General features: G+C 48.3%; 1 protein-coding gene across 3 annotated transcripts in view; it reads left to right on the top strand.

The window, feature by feature from the left end:
* The window catches only part of FBLN5 (fibulin 5), a 93,412-nt gene that overhangs the window by 55,593 nt on the left and 17,257 nt on the right, over window positions 1-20,562 (top strand). For all 3 annotated transcript variants that reach the window (XM_010836188.1, XM_010836189.1, XM_010836187.1), the window contains 3 exons: window positions 6,525-6,647; window positions 11,456-11,572; window positions 15,687-15,806. In XM_010836188.1, the coding sequence (XP_010834490.1) occupies window positions 6,525-6,647; window positions 11,456-11,572; window positions 15,687-15,806 (360 nt within the window). The remainder of the gene's footprint in view (window positions 1-6,524; window positions 6,648-11,455; window positions 11,573-15,686; window positions 15,807-20,562) is intronic.

Below are 20,562 nucleotides of genomic sequence, written 5' to 3'. Positions count from 1 at the left end.
TTCATTTTTGAGACTGCATCCAAGTACTGCATTTCAGACTCTTTTGTTGACCATGATGGCCACTCCATTTCTTCTGAGGGATTCCTGCCTGCAGTAGTAGATATAATGGTCATCTGAGTTAAATTCACCCTTCCAGTCCATTTCAGTTCGCTGATTCCTAGAATGTCGACATTCACTCTTGCCGTCTCTTGTTTGACCACTTCCAATTTGCCTTGATTCATGGACCTGACATTCCAGGTTCCTATGCAATATTGCTCTTTACAGCATCGGACCTTGCTTCTGTCACCAGTCACATCCTCAGCTGGGTATTCTTTTTGCTTTGGCTCCATCCCTTCATTCTTTCTGGAGTTATTTCTCCACTGACCTCCAGTAGCATATTGGGCACCTACTGACCTGGGGAGTTTCTCTTTCAGTAGCCTATCATTTTGCCTTTTCATACTGTTCATGGGGTTCTCAAGGCAAGAATACTGAAGTGGTTTGCCATTCCCTTCTCCAGTGGACCACATTCTGCCAGATCTCTCCACCATGACCTGCCCGTCTTGGGTTGCCCCACAGGCATGGCTTAGTTTCATTGAATTAGACAAGGCTGTGGTCCTAGTGTGATTAGATTGACTAGTTTTCTGTGATTATGGTTTCAGTGTGTCTGCCCTCTGATGCCCTCTTGCAACACCTACCATCTTACTTGGGTTTCTCTTACCTTGGGCGTGGGGTATCTCTTCACGGCTGCTCCAGCAAAGCGCAGCCATTGCTCCTTACCTTGGACGAGGGGTATCTCCTTACCGCCGCCCTTCCTGACCTTCAACGTGGGATAGCTCCTCTAGGCCCTCCTGCGCCCGCGCAGCCACGGCTCCTTGGACGTGGGGTTGGTCCTCCCGGCCACCGCCCCTGGCCTCAGGCATGGGGTTGCTCCTCCCGGCCGTCACCCTTGGCCTCGAGCATGGGGGCGTGGGGTAGCTCCTCTGGCCCGCAGCCCCTGGCCTCGGGCTTAGGGGCATGGGGTAGCTCCTCCTGGCCGCCGCCCATGACCTTGAACGCGGGGTAACTCCTCTCGTCGCCGCCCCTGACCTTGGACGCTGGGCATCTCCTCTCGGCCGCCCGCCCACCCTCACTCCCCGACCTCGGACGCGGAGTAGCTCCTCTCGGCCGTTCCTGCGCTGTCGCAGTCTGGTACTCTCGGCCGCTGCCCCTGACCTCGGACGTATGCACATATAGACATTCTTTATTCCTGTTCTTTTCTATCATGGTTCATCATGGGATATTGAGCATAGTTCCCTGTGCTGTAGAGTAGAACCTTGTTGTTCATCCATTCTGTATATAATAGTTTACACCTGCTAACCCCAACCTCCCCCTCCATCCTTCCCCCATTTCGCATCCCCCTTGGCAACCACCATTCTGTTCTCTATGTCCTTGATTTTCTTTCTATTTCATAGATAAGATCATTTGTGTCATACTTTAGATTCCACACGTAAGTGATATCGTATGGTATTTGTCTTTCTCTTTCTGAACTTACTTTGCTTAGTATTAAATATGATAATCTCTAGGTCCATCCATGTTACTGCAAATGGCATTATTTCATTCTTTTTATGGCCAAGTAGTATTCCATTGTATACATGCATCACATCTTCTTTATCCGCTCGTCTGTCAGTGGACGTGTACACTGTTTCCATGTCTTGGCTATTGTGAATAGTGCTGCTATGAACTTTTCAAATTATAGTTTTGTCCAGGTATACGCTCAGGAGTGAGATTGCTGGATTATATGGTAATCCTATTTTTAGTGTTCTGAGGAACTCCGTACTATTTTCCATAATGGCTTCACCAACTTACATTCCCACCAGCATTGTAGGAGGGTCCCTTTTTCTCCACACTGTCTCCAGCATTTATTTGTAGACTTTTTAATGATGGCCATTCTGATTGGTATGAGTTGATACCTCATTGCAGTTTTAATTTTCATTTCTCTAATAATTGTGATGTTGAGCATCTCTTCATGTGCCTAATGGCCACTTGTATGTTCTGTTCAGAGAAATGTTTATTAAGGTCTCAGCCTGGAAGATTCTGTTCCTTTTGTTGTCCTGGTTTGTTGGGCAGTTGCATTCTGATGTCTTGAGGCCAGTTTCTCCACCTGGTGCCCCTGTGAGATCTTGCTGCCTTAGTGCACCAGCTGGGGACATGGGACACAGCTATGGATATGACCTCCTGAATGAGTATGTCTGACATGTGGGCCGCTGTACCAAGGCCGGGAGCCCACTTCTGCCTCCTGGAAGCGGGTCAAGGAGATGAGGTTGACTGCTTTGAGAACTTTTCTAAGTGAGCAGTTGTTGTTTGAGATTGCTGTACTTTTAAAATCATTTTTATATGCATTTATTTTGGGGCTTCCTAGGCAGCAGCAGCAGCAGGTGCTACTAGTGGTAAAGAGCCTGTCTGCCAATGCAGGAGGTGTAAGTGACACAGGTTTGAATCCTGGGTCGGGAAGATCCCCTGGAGGAGGGCATGGCAACCCACTCCAGTGTTGTTGCCTTTAGAATCCCATGGACAGAGGAGCCTGGCGGGGGCGGCTATGGACCATAGGGTTGCAGAGAGTCAGACACGACCGAAGTGACTTAATATGCATGCATATGTATTTATTTATTTTATTATTTATTGGGTGCCAGGTCTTAGTTGCAACACACAGGATCTTCAGTCTTTGCTGAGGCATAAGATTTTCTTTTTAGTTGCCACATGTGAGATCTTTTAGTCGTGGCGTGTGGATTCTTAGCTGCAGCATGCGGGATCTAGTTTCCTGGCTAGAGATCGAACCAGGGCCCCCTATATTGGGAGCGCAGAGTCTTAGCCACTGGACCACTAGGGAAGTCCTGAGAATGTTGTAATTGACGGCCACCCTGGGGAGGTCTGCAGGAAAGGGCAACAGCTCAGAGCTGCATTGGGCAGCAGGGATGTGTTGTTCAACACGGAGAATGATTTCTTCCTGGACAGGTGCAGTGCTGGGCTGTGATCTGGTTCTGGAGGTGTCAGGGAGCTCTGTCCTCCAGTTATCGGGGTGCTGGATGACAGCGGGTAGATGTCTTCCCGGCGGAGGAGAGATGAGCCACAGCTGCTGTGCTAGAGTCCTCGAAGGGCCCAGGCAGCTGCCCGGACTACAGCCCCAGGAGAGACACTGTAGGAGTCACATAGTTGGAGGGACTGTGCTCCCCACTGGCTCTCTCAGCAGCCTGGAGATTTGGGAGGAGACACACACACACACACACTCACAGCCACAGTAGAACAGAAAGAATTAATAGATGAGCGAGGGCATGAATGATTGAATGAACCCAGCATCCTCTTCTCTTAAGGGACGTTTCCTAAACATTACACAGAAAAGGGAAGAAGTAACCAGCACAATTTGCATCTGAGGATAATGGTACTTACTTAGGTTGCCCTAACTTGTACTTTTCCACTGGTGCAGAAAAGGCCCCTTTGCCAAAGAATGTCCTTGGGAGTGGTTCGACGTATTTTTTCCCTTCTGTTATTTAAATCAAAGGTATTTAATGTAAGCAATTCAGCTGTGAGCTGGAATGTGTGATGAGTCTTTTCACCTCGTGCGGAACCCAAGGCGTGAACGTTCTCAGTTTCAGCTCCTCAGGTGTGCAAGCTGATGGGGGTTTTCAGTGGAGGTGGTTGTTTTTAAAGTCTACACACTTGTCAGCAAGTTGGCTGGAAAAACTTGTCTGGGGACTCAAAGGCCTTAATGTGTGTTGCCCATGTGTTCATTCATTCATTCATTGAACATTTACTATGGACCCGAGGTGGGGACTTCCCAGCTGGCTTAAGTGTTAAAGAACCCGCCTGCCAATGCAGGAGACGCAAGGAGGAGACATGGGTTCCATCCTGTGGGAAGATCCCTTGGAGGAGGAAGATCCCTTGGAGGAGGAAATGGCAACCCACTGCAGTATTCTTGCCTGGAAAACCAATGGACAAGAGGAGCCTGGTGGGCTACAGTCCATGGGGTCACAAAGGATCAGACATGATTTAACACATGCATGGACCCAAGTTAAAACCAGGTATATTTTGAGGATATAAATATGGGACATACTTCCCCCAGAGACTCCCAGACTTACTGAGTTCTCAGAACATATTTAGATTGACCATCCGTTCAAGGTCAATCAATTGACAATGAATTCAACCCGTTCAAGACATCCAATCAGTCAATTCAAGTAGTTTTTTGAATGTCCATCAACAGATATGCAGTATAACTGAGTTAATTCTTTAACTGAGTAAAAATGGTGGATTTAAAAAAAATAAACCTTAGAGATTTTGTTTCTGGATGATTTGAATAGTTTGTACCTGCCTACACATTGAGGCCTCCCACGCTCCTCTGGGCCCAGCCTGGGCCTCTCCCAGTTTGGTGGCTGTCTATCAGGCTACCGGGGGCACATCGTCTCCATGCCGGTTACACAGCACAGAGCCCTGGAACTTGCTGTCCCCAGGGCTCTCTGACGGCTCTGCTGCTCCTTCACCCTCCGTTCCCCTTGAAGCAGGATAAAGAGCACACATTCCTAAGGCAGAGTTGTTCCCAGGGTACAATTGTCATCCATCACTTCCCGCCGGAAAAATGTAAATATGTGCTGGCCGATAGTGGCTTTATTTATTATCCTAGGCTTCGATACGGATTTGAGCAGGAGCGGCTGCTGGCCAAGCATTATTTGCGGGATCCCCTGGGAGGCTTTGCTGGGTGGGCAGAGCTGGGGCTGGAGGCGATGCCTGGGGCCAAGGCAGGAGCTCTTGCAGCTGAGAACGGCCCTGGGTCTTTGCCATCAAGGCTGTCCATCGTTGGGGTGCAGCAGAGATGGCTGCCACCCTGGAAGTAGGTTCTTGGAGGTTGTCCATGTTGAGAAGGCTGGAGCCTGGTTCCATGTGATGTCCAGACTCTGGTCACTGGGGCTGGGGTGGGAACCAACCAGCGTCCTTGGTGTTGACTGATGAGGCACGTGGTGGTGGACTGTGGTGGGTGGTGTCCTTGGACCCAGGAGACCATCACTTACCTGGCTGAATGTTTGTTTCACTGGATCAGTTGTGCTCACTTCCTGAGTGCACCCCTGTACTACCTATGGAGCTAACACTTTGGAATCCTCGGGGCCCCCCAGCGCTGCACCACCGCCCCCTCCCCCCGCCCCCAGTCTGCCATCTACAATGTTAAGAGGCAGACAGTTTCCCAGGTGGGGCAGGAAAAGGCAGCAAAAGCTCAACCCTCTCTCCTCTGCGTGACCTGCCAGGGCCCGGCAGCATGAGCCCTGTCATCCCTGCACAGACCTCGATGCTATAGCATGTTTGGCAACATTTTCTTATTTGTAAAATGGGAATCACAAGCCCACTGCATGGGGCGACTGTGAGAGGAAAATGAGGAGCCAGGTGCACGGCTCAGTCTCAGTGAAGTGCAGCTTTTAATGCTACTGGGTTGGCCAAAATGTTTGTTTGGGTTTTTCAGAAGCTGTTATGGCAAAACCCTAACAAACTTTTTGTCAACTTGATATTTCTGATGGTGCGATGGTCCATTCTGGAGGGGTAGGGTGTAGATGAGCAAACCCTGATGAGAGGGCAAAAGGCCGGAGCCCTACTAAGGATGCAGGCAGGTGAGGGTGGGAGTGAAGGGGAGAGGCAGGGCCAGGCCAGATGAATTAAGCGTGCTGGGTGAATCCCTGTGGAGTTTTGTCAAAGTGAGGGCGTGGTGTCAGGAGCACCTGTTCCAGGACTCCCTAAGGTGCAGTGTGGGGAGAAAAGAAAGTAGGATTCGTTTCAGCTGAAACAGTCTTGAGTATTGCGTACACCATATGAGAAACGTGGGCATAATACAGCTTGGTCTCTGCGCTTTGACGGTCCCACTGAAGAAGGGACTGACTTGGCACAAGTACCTGCCCGGCAGCAGACAGATGGGCATGTGTAATGACAGCATGGAGAAACCCAATCTGAGTACAGGGCAGCAGGAGGTGAGCCCCAGAGCTCTGGAGTGGAGGAGGGAAGGCTGGAGGGCTCCTAGAAGCTTCCTGAAGATGCAGGGGCCCCAAATGAAAAGATTTTCCTGTGTGGATGCAGTCAAGTGACTCGCAAGCTTCCACTAACGAGGGATGTTTCTCTTCCTTCTGTTCTTGTTCTCAGAGGTGTTTATCATGGCTCTGTGCACCCAGAAGGTACACAGCAGACCTGTTTATATGTGAATGGATGAGCCTAATACAAAATACATTTCTAAATCAAGTAATGGTTGTCATCAAGGTGAACTTGTTTTCAGAGAATGTTGGACAGGATGGCAGAACAGTGCTTAAGGATGTGTGTTTTCTTTTTGGCCATTTCCCTTGTAGATTTTCCAGGGAGCAGATTAGCTCGGCCCCCTCCAGAAAAGCCAGGGTCTCCTAGTGGTACCTGTTAGGGAGGTGATGTAATCCAGGGACATAATCAACTGCCTCCCAGCCAGACAAGCAAGCAGTTAGCACCTCTGGTGGCTCCAAGGGCTCTAAACAGATGTAGGTGACATTCTTTGGAATATGTCTGTGTTACAGATGTGGATGAGTGTGCAACGGACTCCCACCAGTGTAACCCTACCCAGATTTGCATCAACACCGAAGGAGGCTACACCTGTTCCTGCACGGATGGCTACTGGCTGCTCGAAGGCCAGTGCTTAGGTAATACAGAAGCTCTTGAAAGTGAATGATTGCCTGGGGGTATTGTGAATTGTGGTCATGGCTGGGTGGCTTAAGGGCAATGGGCTTTTCTTTGGGGTTGTGGGTGGCAGAAGATTGTTGAGCTTACATGGAGCACCACCCTTTAAGATCACTTGTCACCATCACCGCATGACGGCATGTCATCACCAGGAATTTTTTCCCCCCACTTTCTTATTTTTGGGCTTCTTTGATTGCTCAGTTGGTAAAGAATCTGCCTACAATGCAGAAGACTCAGGTTTGATTCCTGGGTCAGGAAGATCCACTGGAGAAGGGATAGGCTACCCACTCCAGTATTCTTGGATCTACCCAATCCAGTATTCCCTCATGGCTAAGCTGGTAAAAAATCTGCCTGCAATGCAGGAGACCTGGGTTAGATCCCTGGGTTGGGAAGATCCCCTAGAGAAGGGAAAGGCTACCCACTCCAGTATTCTGGCCTGGAGAATTCCATGGACTGTATAGTCCATGGGGTCGCAAAGAGTCGGACATGACTGAGCCACTTTCACTTTCTCTTATTTTTATTATGACAATGGTGGTGGTTTACTCACTAAGTTGTATCTTTTGCAACCCAATGGACTATGGCCTTCCAGGTTCCTCTATTCATGGGGTTTCCCAGGCAAGAATATTGGAGTGGGTTGCCATTTCCTTCTCCAGGGGATCTTCCCAACCCACAGATCGGATCTGCATCTCCTGCATCGCAGGTAGATTCTTTACCACTGAACCACCAAAACATGTTTTTGTCCAGTCCCAAATGCAGACTTGTGGCAAATCCAAGCTTGTGGCAGCCTGGCTCCCTGCTGTTGACAGTTGGGATCGATCCATCATGGCTGCAGCTGCTTACCCTGCTTTTCAGGCCCTGAGCCTTGCGGTCTTCCTCCCTTTCACTGCCCTGTTTATACAGAGTTTAATAAAGACTCTGCCAGGATAAGAAGGTGCTTTTCAGGCCTTCGTCACTGCCTCTCCATCATCAGGATTTTTTAATGTAATTTTTAAAGGTTCATATTTGGTCTTACCTAAACCTTTTTTCTGCCTTTGGAAATTTATAACAGAGGCAGGAAGTGGTAGAGGTGAGGGTTATTCTGTCCCTAATTAGAAATCCTACCGATAGAAAGGAGTGCTTGCTTTGTCATAGAAATGTCCCAGGTTTCAAATATGAATCAGGGGATTCAGATCTAACATCATCTCCTTCCAATACCCCACCATATCCCCCACCCCATGCCCACCCGTCTAGCTCTGGTCTTTTTAAAAAGTCAGTCAGCACCTATTGAGAATTTTCTCCCTTGCAGTTGGCATTGGCTATATGATCCCTCTGTTTATTTTTCCTGGAGGGCTGTTTTTCTTTCTTCCCCTCTAGTCTTTGGTTTAGCCAAGTGCACGCACTCATAACAATCTCTAGTTGTCACTGCAATTTCTCTTTCTAGGGTGTGATTTCTTTGCTGTTTCTTGGAAAAGCCCTTCTAGTTTAAAGTCTCAAGACGCTGCTGTTGCCTGAAAGTCAGTCCTGGAGGTGCTAAGAAATAAATCCAAACAACCTCATGGAAACAAACAGACAAAAAGATTCTTTTTTCCCGTTTTCTCTTGATTGAAACTGTGTTGAGGTCGCCTCTAGAGCCCTGCCCAAAGGGGCCTGACAAGCCAGCCTGGACCTCACTTGGTTCTCCTTTCCAGGCACCGAAGAGTTGGCTGCGCATGGGCATGTGTGAATATGATGATTGCTTTGCATTTTAACCAACCTCAGCTATTATGGAAAATCTGAGGCCACTGATTTGAACATAAGCAGATCAGTGTGAGTTATTTGTATGGGAACTCAATATGTAGCATTTCAGAGCTGGAAGGGATGTTATATATTATGTCATCCACCTTTTATAGAGTTGGAAACTGAGACGCATAGAGGAGGAACATGTTGGACAAAGAGTTCAGTTCAGTTCAGTTGCTCAGTCGTGTCCGACTCTTTGCGACCCCATGAATCACAGCACGCCAGGCCTCCCTGTCCATCACCAACTCCCGGAGTTCACTCAGGCTCACATCCATTGAGTCAGTGATGCCATCCAGCCGTCTCAACCTCTGTCGTCCCCTTCTCCTCCTGCCCCCAATCCCTCCCAGCATCAGAGTCTTTTCCAATGAGTCAACTCTTCGCATGAGGTGGCCAAAGTACTGGAGTTTCAGCTTTAGCATCATTCCTTCCAAAGAAATCCCAGGGCTGATCTCCTTCAGAATGGACTGGTTGGATCTCCTTGCAGTCCAAGGGACTCTCAAGAGTCTTCTCCAACACCACAGTTCAAAAGCATCAATTCTTCGGCACTCAGCCTTCTTCACAGTCCAACTCTCACATCCATACATGACCACAGGAAAAACCATAGCCTTGACTAGACAGACCTTTGTTGGCAAAGTAATGTCTCTGCTTTTGAATATGCTATTGGGTCTAAAATCTGTGTCCTGTTTTTCAGTCCATTTTTTCCACCACCAGGGGGTGCTAGAGAAGACCAGGTGACCGGGACACACAGGCTGGATTGCAGAGACCTTGGGGCCAGGAAACCCCTCCCCGTCTGAGTGGGGACAGTAACTGGGACATTCCTCCACCAGGAGGGTTGTTCTTATTCACAGAGCATGAAGCTTTAGGAAGGATGCTCCTGGAGGCCTAATTGGTGCTGCACGCACAGTCTGCTTACAATTGACATCCAAAGTGAGGACCTTTCTCCAAGAAGAAAGGAAATGGAGAAGGAAATGGCAACCTACTCTAGTATTCTTGCCTGGAGAATCCCATGGACGGAGGAGTTTGGTGGGCTACAGTTCACAGGTCTCAAAAAGTCGGACACGACTGAGTGACTTCACTTTCACTTTCCCCAATACGGCTAAACTTGTGCCTTCTCCTGGCCAAACTCTTCTTTTGCTTTCAAGGTGCAAGTTCCATAGCCATCCACCACCCTTTCTGCATGACTTTGGAGGCATTGCCTTTGCAGAAAAAGAAGGGCCAGGGGATTGCCTTTCCTCCAAGCCACCCCTAAGGCAGAAGATGCCCTCTTTTCCCCCTGCTGCCTCTCTGGGCTTGGGGATGCACCCAACTGCACCCACATAAGAGTCAGGACCAGCAACTGCACAAGTCAATGTGCTTTCCACGTGGGAGCTGCATGCCACTCAGCGGTGGGGTGAGCTGGGTTAAAAGTAGCTACCACTCAGAGATAAAACAGAGTGACAAGGGCAGGGCACAGCTTCTGAGGGGGGCTGAATAATGAGTAATGTGGAGGTGGGGTCCCTTCTGGCAGTTGTTCAGTCATTCAGTCTTGTCCAATTCTTTGTGACCCTATGTATTGCAGCTCACCAGGCTTTCCTGTCCTTTACTCTCTCCCGGAGTTTGCTCAAACTTATGTCCATTGAGTTGGTGATGCCATCCAACCATTTCATCCTCTGTCACCCCCTTCTCTTCCTGCCCTCAATCTTTCCCAGCGTCAGTCTTTTCCAATGAGTCAGCTCTTCTCATCAGCATCAAAGTACTGGAGCTTCAGCATCAGTCCTTCCAGTGAGGGGCTACTGCTTTCTGGCAGTAGGTGATAGAAGCCAGGCACAGAGAAAAGTTCTAAGCTGGTCTTCAAAACCCTGAATGGACCCTGGTTCCAAAGGAACTGGGATACCAGAGGGAAAACGTTTAGGAGGAGTTGAGCGTGAAGTAGGGACCCGTGATAGGTATAAATCAAGTGAGAGCTTAGTCCCCACCTGGAGGCTTCATTCAAAACATCCTATCTTGCAGGAGTGGTTTCTCCAGCCCATCAGCTTGGGGTGTTGGGAAGTGCTTTCCCATAACCTCAGACTCCCCACTGACTGGCACATGTCAGCCTGGCTCTGCTAAAAGGAACCATTCACCCACATAGCTGCTTGCTCAAGAAAGGCTGGTTGTAGTTTAAAAAAGTGTGTTTATCCAGAGTTTGATGGCTGCTGTGCTACAAGGAGGAGATTCAAGGCGAACTCCAGCATCCTTGTGCTCCTGGGTTCACAGGTCTCCAGACTGCAATGCTCCCCAGCTCAGCCTAGACTGTACTCAGTCTTGTTCCCAACAGCCAGACATATTCATTATTTATTATTATTTTTAGAGAAATGATTATTTGGCTGTGTCAGGTCTTAGTTGCATCATGCGGGGTCTTTCGTTGAAGCAGGCAGGCCTGGTTGTGGCGAGTGGCGGCTTCTCTAGATGTGCTGCACGCATTGAATTGCCCCATGATGTTTGGGATCTTAGTTCCCTGATCGGGGATTGAACTCATGTCCCCTGCATTACCGGGTAGATTCTTAACCACTGAATCACCAGGGAGGTCCCCATATTCATTATTAGTGGAGCTGGCAAAGAGCCTACAGGAACCAGGCTATGGAATCCTTTTACACTTTAACTGGTCTGTTCCCAGGGCAGTGACTTGCTTCTGTAGAATCTTAGAGCACCTGTCAGGGTTGGATCCGTCTTAGCGTTAAGTCTTAGATTCGGATGAAATCCTAGAGGTCACCTGGACCAACGTTCCTCTCTAAGCAAAAAATTGTTTTCTGCAACTTTCAAGATAGATTCAGGTGTTCACAAGACTGAGACAGGTCAGGGAGGATGGTGGGGAGATTGAGCCTGGAATCCAGAGGGGTGTTACCCTCCCTGAGGCTTAGTCGGTGCTGTCTTTGCATTAGCTCCCCTTTGCTTCCGTTTGTGATCCTGTTCCAGAAGAGACGGGCAATAATGATGCTGGGGGTGGCATCGGTGATGGAGAAGAAATATCTTATCTTGCTTGCAATTCTGTTTCCAGACATTGATGAATGTCGTTATGGCTACTGCCAGCAGCTGTGCGCGAATGTTCCCGGATCTTATTCCTGTACATGCAACCCTGGTTTTACCCTCAACGAGGATGGAAGGTCTTGCCAAGGTATGTGATGTGAATGATAACTTGAACACAGTGTGAAACCCTAGATGCTGTCTTCTTCAGAGTCTGACAGCTTATGTCGGTGGGAAACGCCTTTGTTAAAGTGTATTTCCACTCACTGCCCGCTCATGCCGTTGCTTACAGAAACCTGAGATCCTAACTGAGCTTATGTGAAACATGTCAGGATGTACTCTGCGCATTTACTGAGATTAGAACCACATCATCCACCAGCTGGGAGCTTACGATTTCATGGATTTGCTTCTCTCTGTGTATCCGCTGTCCACAAGTAGCCTTGCCAACATTTTTGATCAGTCAGAAGCTTTCTCACATGTCCTCTTAGCCTGACTGAGTTCAACTCCCAAGGCCCAAAGAGGGATAAAGAAAGAGGGCTCCTGATTCCTGATGAATTGTGAGGTATTCACATACACTTTATGCAAGGGTTTCACAGGCAACTTTGAAAAAATAATAATTTTCTTCATTTATTTTACTTTTGGCTGTGCAGGGTCTTCATTGCTGCACAGGCTTTCTCTAGTTGCAGCAAGCAGGAGCTACTCTCTAGCTGTGGTGCGTGGGCTTCTCATTGTGGTAGCTTCTCTTGTTGCAGAGGGCGTGCTCTAGGGCTTGGGGGTTTCAGTAGTTGTGGCACACGGGATGAGTTTCTTAGTGCCATGAGAGATCTTCCTGGATCAGGGATGGAACCCTTGTCTCCTGCATTGGCAGGCAGATTCTTTACCCCGGAGTCACCAGGGGAAGCCCCACAGGCAACTTCAATGCCTGTCATTATAGCTTTCCCTTGTCCATGCTAGGAGGGCCTATTATTTTAAAGAGTAATATGATGGTGATGGTGGTAACTTCCCTTACAACCCGACATTCCCCGCAGTAACAGAATGAAACAAAGGCATTTTCTGACTTTCACATGATTGTGTCACATACTGATAAGTAAGAAAAACAAGTTCCAGGCTTATGGCAGTTTCCAGCTGAAGGTATCTTCTGCTCAGGAAGTGAACAGGGGACTTAAGACCCAAAGAATTAGCACAAGTCCTGCCTGGCCCCCAGCTCCTCTCCCCCAGCCCCCAGCCCGGGGCCTCCAGTCCCTGGCAGCTGCCCCATCCAGGGTGGGGACAGCGCCAGAGACTCAGAATGAGGTCTTTGTTTGGAGCCTGCCACCAGCTTTTGCAGGATCCATTTCCTTGTCACAGCACTTGAGGTCTGGCTGGCAGGCTCCTGGCCAGCTAGTTGGAGGATATTATGTCTCCATTAGTTTAATCGTATCTAAATCATTGAGTAAACAGGAAGGCATCAGCGTTAAAGAGCTGGATCCTGGATTCTTTGTCAGTCTCTCTTCCAAAGCTGGTTCTGCTGATTGTTCCAAGAAGTCTCGACTGTGTTCCTCTCGCCAGGAGAGGTCATTTTCTTCTGAGAGCAGAGGCTGGCCTGGGAGGTTGAGGGAGCTGATTGGGCAGGGGAGCAGGCGCCTGGCTCCTTTGCTGCTGTGATAAGTGGCTTAGCGCAGATGCAGGCTTCTCCGTGCCAGGGCTGGAGGTTCGAGATGCCAGCCCCTCCTAAGGCACAGCCACACACAGAGAAGCCCAAAGGCCCTTGTGTCCAATGGAGAGCATCATCTGACAAGGAGCAGTTAACATACCTGGCTCCGGGTCCAGCAGTGTGATAAAGCGACAGACACAGCACCCAGGCCTGGACGCAGGCACTCAGCCACTGGGATATTGCATCAGCAGGGCCCACGATAACACAGGATGTGACAAACTCCAGCGAGCTTTTGTATTCCTAACACCTCAAGCAAGGTAGAGGGCTTTGCCCTCGTCAAAGGATTGTCACATTTGTTCATTTCACTGAGCCCCAACAATAGCCTTGTGAGGTAGGCAGGGCAGATGAGGAAATCAGGCTTCAAAGAGGTTAAGCAACTTGGCCAGAGTCACACAGTTAGGTGGTGGCAGAAAGGAGTGTAAAGCCCAAGAGTCCAGTCCTCCTGTCCAGCAGGTTGGAGTGGGGAGCGGGGGATTCAGAAGGGCCCTTGGGTATGTGTGGAGGGCAGGGCTGGCCAGAGAGGGCCACCAGGGCCCTGGGGGCAGAAGTGCAAGTAGCTGAGGCTGTAAGAGGGCAGGTCTGGAGCTTGCTCTCCTTGCACAGCCAGCCTCTGGCTGGAAGCCGAGGACTCGAGCTCTCCTCCTTGGTGTAGTCCTGCCTGGACAGCCTGGCATCACGACATTTTCCTGGCCTCCTGGGTGGACAGCCTTAGACTTCCTTTGCACTGGTGGAGACTGGCATCTCCCTGGACTTGCCCTGCATGGCCATCTATTTTTTTTTTTTTGCCCCTCTGAAAGTTTCAAAGATGCCAGGATGTGGGAGCAATGTGGATATGGGCTTGCCCTCTTCTCTAAGGAAAACTTCTCGAGCCACTTCCCTTTTAATTCTGAAAGCATTCAAATCTCTATTAAGAGTCTGAAGAGGTTTCCCTGGACTTTGAAAGGGATAGAAATTTCCTCAGCTGGCACTTTGGTCGTTGTCATATGGAGTATCAGGGAGAGGAGTTTAAAATGGGCCAGCCAGAGCTATTGTACCAACGGCTCCCTCCTTGCCTCCCCTTCTCTGAGCTCTGCAGAATGAATCCTGTATATTGTGGAAAGACCCTTGACTCACGTCCCATTTTCAACTGTGCCCTTGCTAGCTTGGGGACTTGGGCACATCTCTCAACTTCAAAACCAAGATAAACATCTTTGTTGATGTATAATTGACATAAGATGAACTGCACTGTTAAAGGCACACGATTTCATGCACTTTGACAAACATATATCCTCACGAAACCATCGCCAGCTCAAGACAGTGAATATCCCATGCATGTGTGCTAAGTCGCTTCAGTCGTGTCCGACTTTTTGCAACCCTATGGACTGTAGCCTGTCAGGCTTCTCTGTCCATGGGCTTCTCCAGGGGAAAATACTGGAGTGGGTTGCCATGCTCTCCTCCAGGGGATCTTCCAGATGCTGGGATCAAACCCTCATCTCTTATGTCTCCTGCATTGGCAGGTGAGTTCTTTACCATTGGTGCCACCTGGGAAGCCCAATGAATATCCCATCACTCCTTAAAGTTTCCTTGTGCCCTTTTGTGGTTCTCTCCTTAACCTACTGAACTTGTAACATGGGGTGAAAGGATTCGGTGAGTACGAGATCCTTCTGTAATAATCAGTGACATTATTTAAGTCCATCTATCATAGTCGGCTCAGGCTGCCATGATAAAATATTATACCATAGACCGTGGTGGCTTAGACAACATAAATTTACTTTCTCCCAGTTGTGGAGGCTGAAAGTCCAAGGTGAAGGTACCAGCATGATTGGCTGCTTGGGTGCTTCTTGGCTTGTAGGTGGCCACCTTCCCCCAGTCATCACACAACAGAAAGAGCAAGAGCAAGAGCCCCAGTGCTTCTTTTCATAAGGGCCCCACCTTTATGAATTCATTTAACCTTAATTACCTCCCAAAGGCCCCAAGTCCAAATATCATCACATGTGGGGATGAGGGTTTCAACATAGGAATTTTGGAGGGGACACAGTTCAGTCCACAGTGATAGTGAATGGTTATCTTTTGTAAATTATCATGCTTATTTACCTCTTTATCTGGAACTTCAAAGTCAGTGGGGGTGAGGTAAGAGCTAATTGGGGATGGGAAGGAGCAGATGTAGCCTAGAAATTCCTGTTGGCGAGCCTTGGAGAGTAGACTTCCTTGGAGGTGTAAACGTGTACATGTCTGCACACGTATATGATATGTATACACGCCATTTCCACCCTTCCTAACTTGCAACCCCAGAGGGAAAGTATGGATGGAGCCCATGCTTCTTCAGTGAACACTCTGGGGTCTGAGTCTCCATCTGACAGGTCTTAGATGGAGAGCCTTGGCATCTGTGGATCTGGTGGATGGAGCCCAGGCTTCTTCAGTGGACACTCTGGGGTCTGAGTCTCTATCCGACAGGTCTTAGATGGAGAGCCTTGGCATCTGTGGATCTGGTCTCCTGGTGGTAGTGGGTTTCGTTGCTGGTGCATCCTTCTGCCAAGTTAATACAAACATTCTCTTGTGGGAATGGTCAGTGATATGCTTTTGTTTTTCACAGACGTGAACGAGTGTGCAACTGAGAATCCCTGTGTACAAACCTGTGTCAACACCTATGGCTCTTTCATCTGCCGCTGCGACCCAGGATATGAACTCGAGGATGATGGCGTTCATTGCAGTGGTAATGAGCTTGGCTTTGGAGACTTCCACTTGTCCTAGGGGCACTGGGACAGGGGTTTCTTCACAGGTGTTTCCTCTTGTTTCCCAGACAGATTTCCAGTTTGGGACATTTTCCAGGGCAGCAGGGTTACAAGCACACAAAACAGATGAGTCACTTCCCAAAGGTGGCATGCAACTGCACGTCCCTTGTTATTTGACCCTTAATGCAAAAATCAGTGGAGCTAACTTTTAGGATCTGACATGGGGTTGAAGAGGAAGAGGAATTGCCTAATTTTGCATGCTGGTTTGAGTTATCTGTCTTCACCCAGCACTGAGTCAAGTCATGGGAATAGGGCAGATAGTACTAACAGAATGATAGCAGGAATAAAAGCAAGTCTCACAGGGTAGGGTTGGGAGGGGGAGTGTTGAATGAATGAGATTATGTATGTAGACTATTAAAATCTCTACAATCAGTGCCTAACTTCAGACCTGGCACATCATGAACACGCAGTAACTAGTTTTCAAATCAACTAATGAATGATTGGATGTTGAATGAATAAAATCTTAATTTATTGTGAGAACACATATGGCTCAGTTGACCTTTTGTAAATTCTTTCCAAGCCCAGGAAGCTATGACTCTTTGCTCATGCTAGCTTGTGGACTCTTATAATTATCTTAGAAACTTGGACTCATAATTATCTTAGAAACTTGTAAACTCCAGTAAACTCCTTGGGAATAGGCGTAGCTTCTTACTCCTATCCGTTCCTATAGCATTCTGCAGAGGGCCATGTATATTTCATTCTTTGCTTCATTTTTCCTTCTCTTCTTTCTTTTCCTGTTTTTTTGTAAATGTTGACTTAAACTCCATTCTATTCAGTTTTAGCATCATCAGCAATTGTGAAGGAGCACAGTCCAAACTAATGATGCTTCACTGTATTTTTCAAAACAAGTAGGCCATATCCTAGAGTGTGAAAATCTTTTCATCCTCCAGAATAGAAAGTTTTCTAATCCTGGATTTCGTCGTAACAGGAACTGACCCAGGCCATGAATGGAACGTGTGTGATAGCTTCAGATAGGACCAGAGTGTTTTGGGGACAGAATTCTCTGAAACAAACGAGCTCTTCTCCCCAGGGCCTGGAAAGATACGGCCACAAGTAGCCTTAGGCCGATTAAATGTCAGTCCCAGAAATAGCCGTAAGATACCCTCAGGCATAAAAAACTACTTTCTTCCTAGATTTCAATCCCCGTCTCTCCCCACCTCCTGTAGTACTCCTTTGGGGAATCTGGGCTAAGGAACTAAGAGGTGAAACGTTTAGCATTACGCGGTGGGGTCATTCATTTTTGGAGAATTGCCTGCACATCCACAAATGTGGCCACCTGCAGAGAAGAGACTGTAGAGTCAGAAGGAGCCAGTTTCAAATTCTAGCTCTCCCGTTCAGTGCCTTCCCTGGCCAAGTCACTTTCTGAGCCTCAGTTTCCACATTTGTTAAAAAACAAACCAACCAACAAACACCTTCATGGGCAGTCATAAAGATGAAATGAGCTGGGGTACCTCAGTGTCATTTGTGTTAACTTACTTTCTCTAAGCCTAAGTGTAAGAAACTTTTGGTTTGTCAAGAAGCCATCCTTGGTGTTTTGGCAAAAATTTTCAGTTGACTCACTTTAACCAAAATGGTCATCTTTTCCCCCATATTCGTGATGATGCACACTTTCTGAAATCTTTAGGTAACCCCTGTCCACTGTGGGCCTGGGCTTCCCTGATGGCTCAGCGGGTAAAGAATCTGCCTACAATGCACGAGACACGGGAGACATAGTTTTGATCCCTGGGTCAGGAAGATCCCCTGGAGGAGGAAAATGGCAACCCACTCAAACATTGTTACCTGAAAAACCCCATGGACAGGACAAATCTCCCCTCTGCTGAGGAGCCTGGCGGGCTACAGTCCATGGGGTGGCAGAGAGTCAGACAGGAGTTGCGGGGATGTTTGCTGGGAGCTTGTCGTCTGTCCCTTCCTACTTACTCCCTTTCTGTGCTGCTTGTTTCCTGGCCAGGAACTGTGACCTTTGCTGTGTTGTTCCAGCTGCTGTGGCCCCTCTGTGCAGCCCCATGTTCCTTAGAGATTTGCTAAGTGAGCTGACCCAGGAGACCACGATGGACTCTCATGTGGATGCTTGAAACTGTGCTCCTTGCCAGAAACTGGCCTGTATTTCTTTTTTATTCCTGCTTCAGTCTTTAATAGTAATTTTTATTGGAGTCCAGTTGCTTTACAATGTTGTGTTCATTTCTGCCATATGGCAAAGTGAACCAGCTATATGTATACACATATCCCCTCTTTTTTGGACTTGCTTTCGTTTTCAGTCACCACAGAACACTGAGTAGAGTTCCCTGTGCTATGCAGTCTGTTCTCGTAAGCTATTTATTTTATACATAGTAGTGTACATGCTGGAGAAGGCAGTGGCACCCCACTCCAGTACTCTTGCCTGGAAAATCCCATGGACAGAGGAGCCTGGTAGTCTGCAATGGGGTCGCTAGAGTTGGACACGACTGAGCGACTTCACTTTCACACTTCACTTTCATGCATTGGAGAAGGAAATGGCAACCCACTCCAGTGTTCTTGCCTGGAGAATCCCAGGGACGGGGGAGCCTGGTGGGCTGCCGTCTATGGGGTTGCACAGAGTCGGACACGACTGAAGTGACTTAGCAGCAGCAGCAGCAGCGGTGTATATACATTAATCCCAGTCTCCCAATTCTTCTGATCCCAATCTTCCTCCCTTGGTATCCATACATTTGTTCTTTATGTCTGTGTCTCCATTTCTGCTCTCCAAATAAGATCTTTTATACCATTTTTCTAGATTCCACGTATTTGCATTAACATATGATATTTCTTTCTGACTTACTTCACTTACTTATTGTTGTTCAGTTGCTCAGTAGTGTCCGACTCTGCAAACCCATGGACTTAGCACATCAGGCTTCCCTGTCCTTCACTATCTCCCAGAGTTTGCTCAAACTCATGTCCATTGAATGGGTAACCTCTGTGAGCCTCACTCTCCCCTCTGTTGAGTATGGTTAGTAATAGCACCTCTTTCTAGGGCTGAGGTGAAGATTGAATGCCATCTACCCATCTCATTCTCTGTCGTCCCCCTCTCCTGCCCTCAATCTTTCCCAGCATCAGGGTTTTTTCCAACGAGTTGGCTCTTCACATCATATCACATCACATCAGGTGGCCAAAGTACCGGAGCTTCAGCTTCAGCATCAGTCCTTCCAATGAATATTCAGGACTGATTTCCTTTAGGATGGACTGGTTTGATCTCCTTGCAATCTAAGGGACTCTCAAGCATCTTCTCCAACACCACAGTTCAAAAGCATCAATTCTTTGGCACTCAGCCTTCTTTACAGTCCAACTCCCACATCCATATGACTACTGGAAAAACCATAGTTTTGACTAGATGGAGCTTTGTTGGCAAAATAATGTCTCTGCTTTTTAATATGCAGTCTAGGTTTGTCATAACTCTTTTTCTCTAGGTCCATTGTATTTCTGCTTATGGAGGATGGAGCCACAGTCCTTAGTAAAGTCTGGGGATTGTGACTCTAACATAAGCAGAGGGGTCTGTTAGGTGGAGGTAGTTGCTATCTCTCCATCTGCAGTGGGGCGAGCCCCAGCCAGGGAACTTCCCAAGCCCAGGACTCCCCAGATCCACCAATTTGGAGTCCAATTCAGGCAGGATTTACTCAGAGAGACATTATGGCATTGTGTTGATGAGTATAGAATCCGGAGTCTGGCTGGCCAGGTTCAAATCCCAGCTTTACTGCTTACCCGTTATCTGTAAATTTAGTCAAAGTCCCTAACCTTGGGGCTTCCCTGGTGGTCCAGTGATTAAGACTCTGTGCTTCCAATGCAGGGGCCAGATTTGATCCCTTGTTGGGGAATTAAGATCCCACATGCCGCGTGGTGTGGCCAAAAAGTAAAAAAAAAAGTTACCTAATCTCTGTGAGCCTCAATCTCCTCTCTGTCAAGTATGGTTAGTAATAGCACCCCTTTCTAGGGCTGAGGTGAGGATTGAATAAGATGAGGCGTGTAGCGCATGTAACCCAGGGCTTGGTACACAGCGAGCCCTCAGGAAATGACAGGTTTTACCACTGCCTTCTACTAAAGGTATGAATGGAATCTACACGCTTAACAGAAATAAACAGGACACTCTGTTAGGATGGCTGGGGCCAAGACCAGACTCTACGAGGCTCCCCAGGGAGCGGGAGTGGGCAGGACAGAGCAGATCTGACTCACCAAGCATGCTTTAACTTTTCAAAGCAGCATCTCAGTTCTGCTGGCTCTTAACCCATTGCCTGGAGGCCCCTGGGAGAGAAGGAAAGGAGTTTTTCCTTCTCAAATGTGAGAGATAGCAGGCATGTAACACAGGAATTATCGCATAGAGGAGGAGCAGCCTCCCATGCGCTGACACCCTCTCTGGGTGATTCCAGAGAGCAATCCCAGGACATGTCACATGGGGAAGCCAGTGAAAGCAAGTTTTCGGGAACACAACAAATAAAAGAAAAACATGTTTTCTTTGGCGTGCTTATCGCGTGAGGCTCAAATGGGGGTTCTCTTGCCAAACGCTGTGTGTGATGAAGAGTTGGCTTTTCTGGAGCGCCTGCTTTTGTATCCCTGGCCACAGTCTACAAGTTCAATGGCTCCCTCTTCTGGTCCCCACCTCTGTGGCTGGAGAGTGGCCCAGCGCTAGGTCCTACATCCCAGGGACCACCTGAGGCAGGCGGGCCACCCCAT

This window comes from Bison bison, unplaced genomic scaffold (genome assembly GCF_000754665.1).
Source record: "Bison bison bison isolate TAMUID 2011002044 unplaced genomic scaffold, Bison_UMD1.0 scf7180017864061, whole genome shotgun sequence".
NCBI classification, from domain to species: domain Eukaryota; kingdom Metazoa; phylum Chordata; class Mammalia; order Artiodactyla; family Bovidae; genus Bison; species Bison bison.
This window is presented reverse-complemented; position numbering and strand designations above follow the sequence as displayed.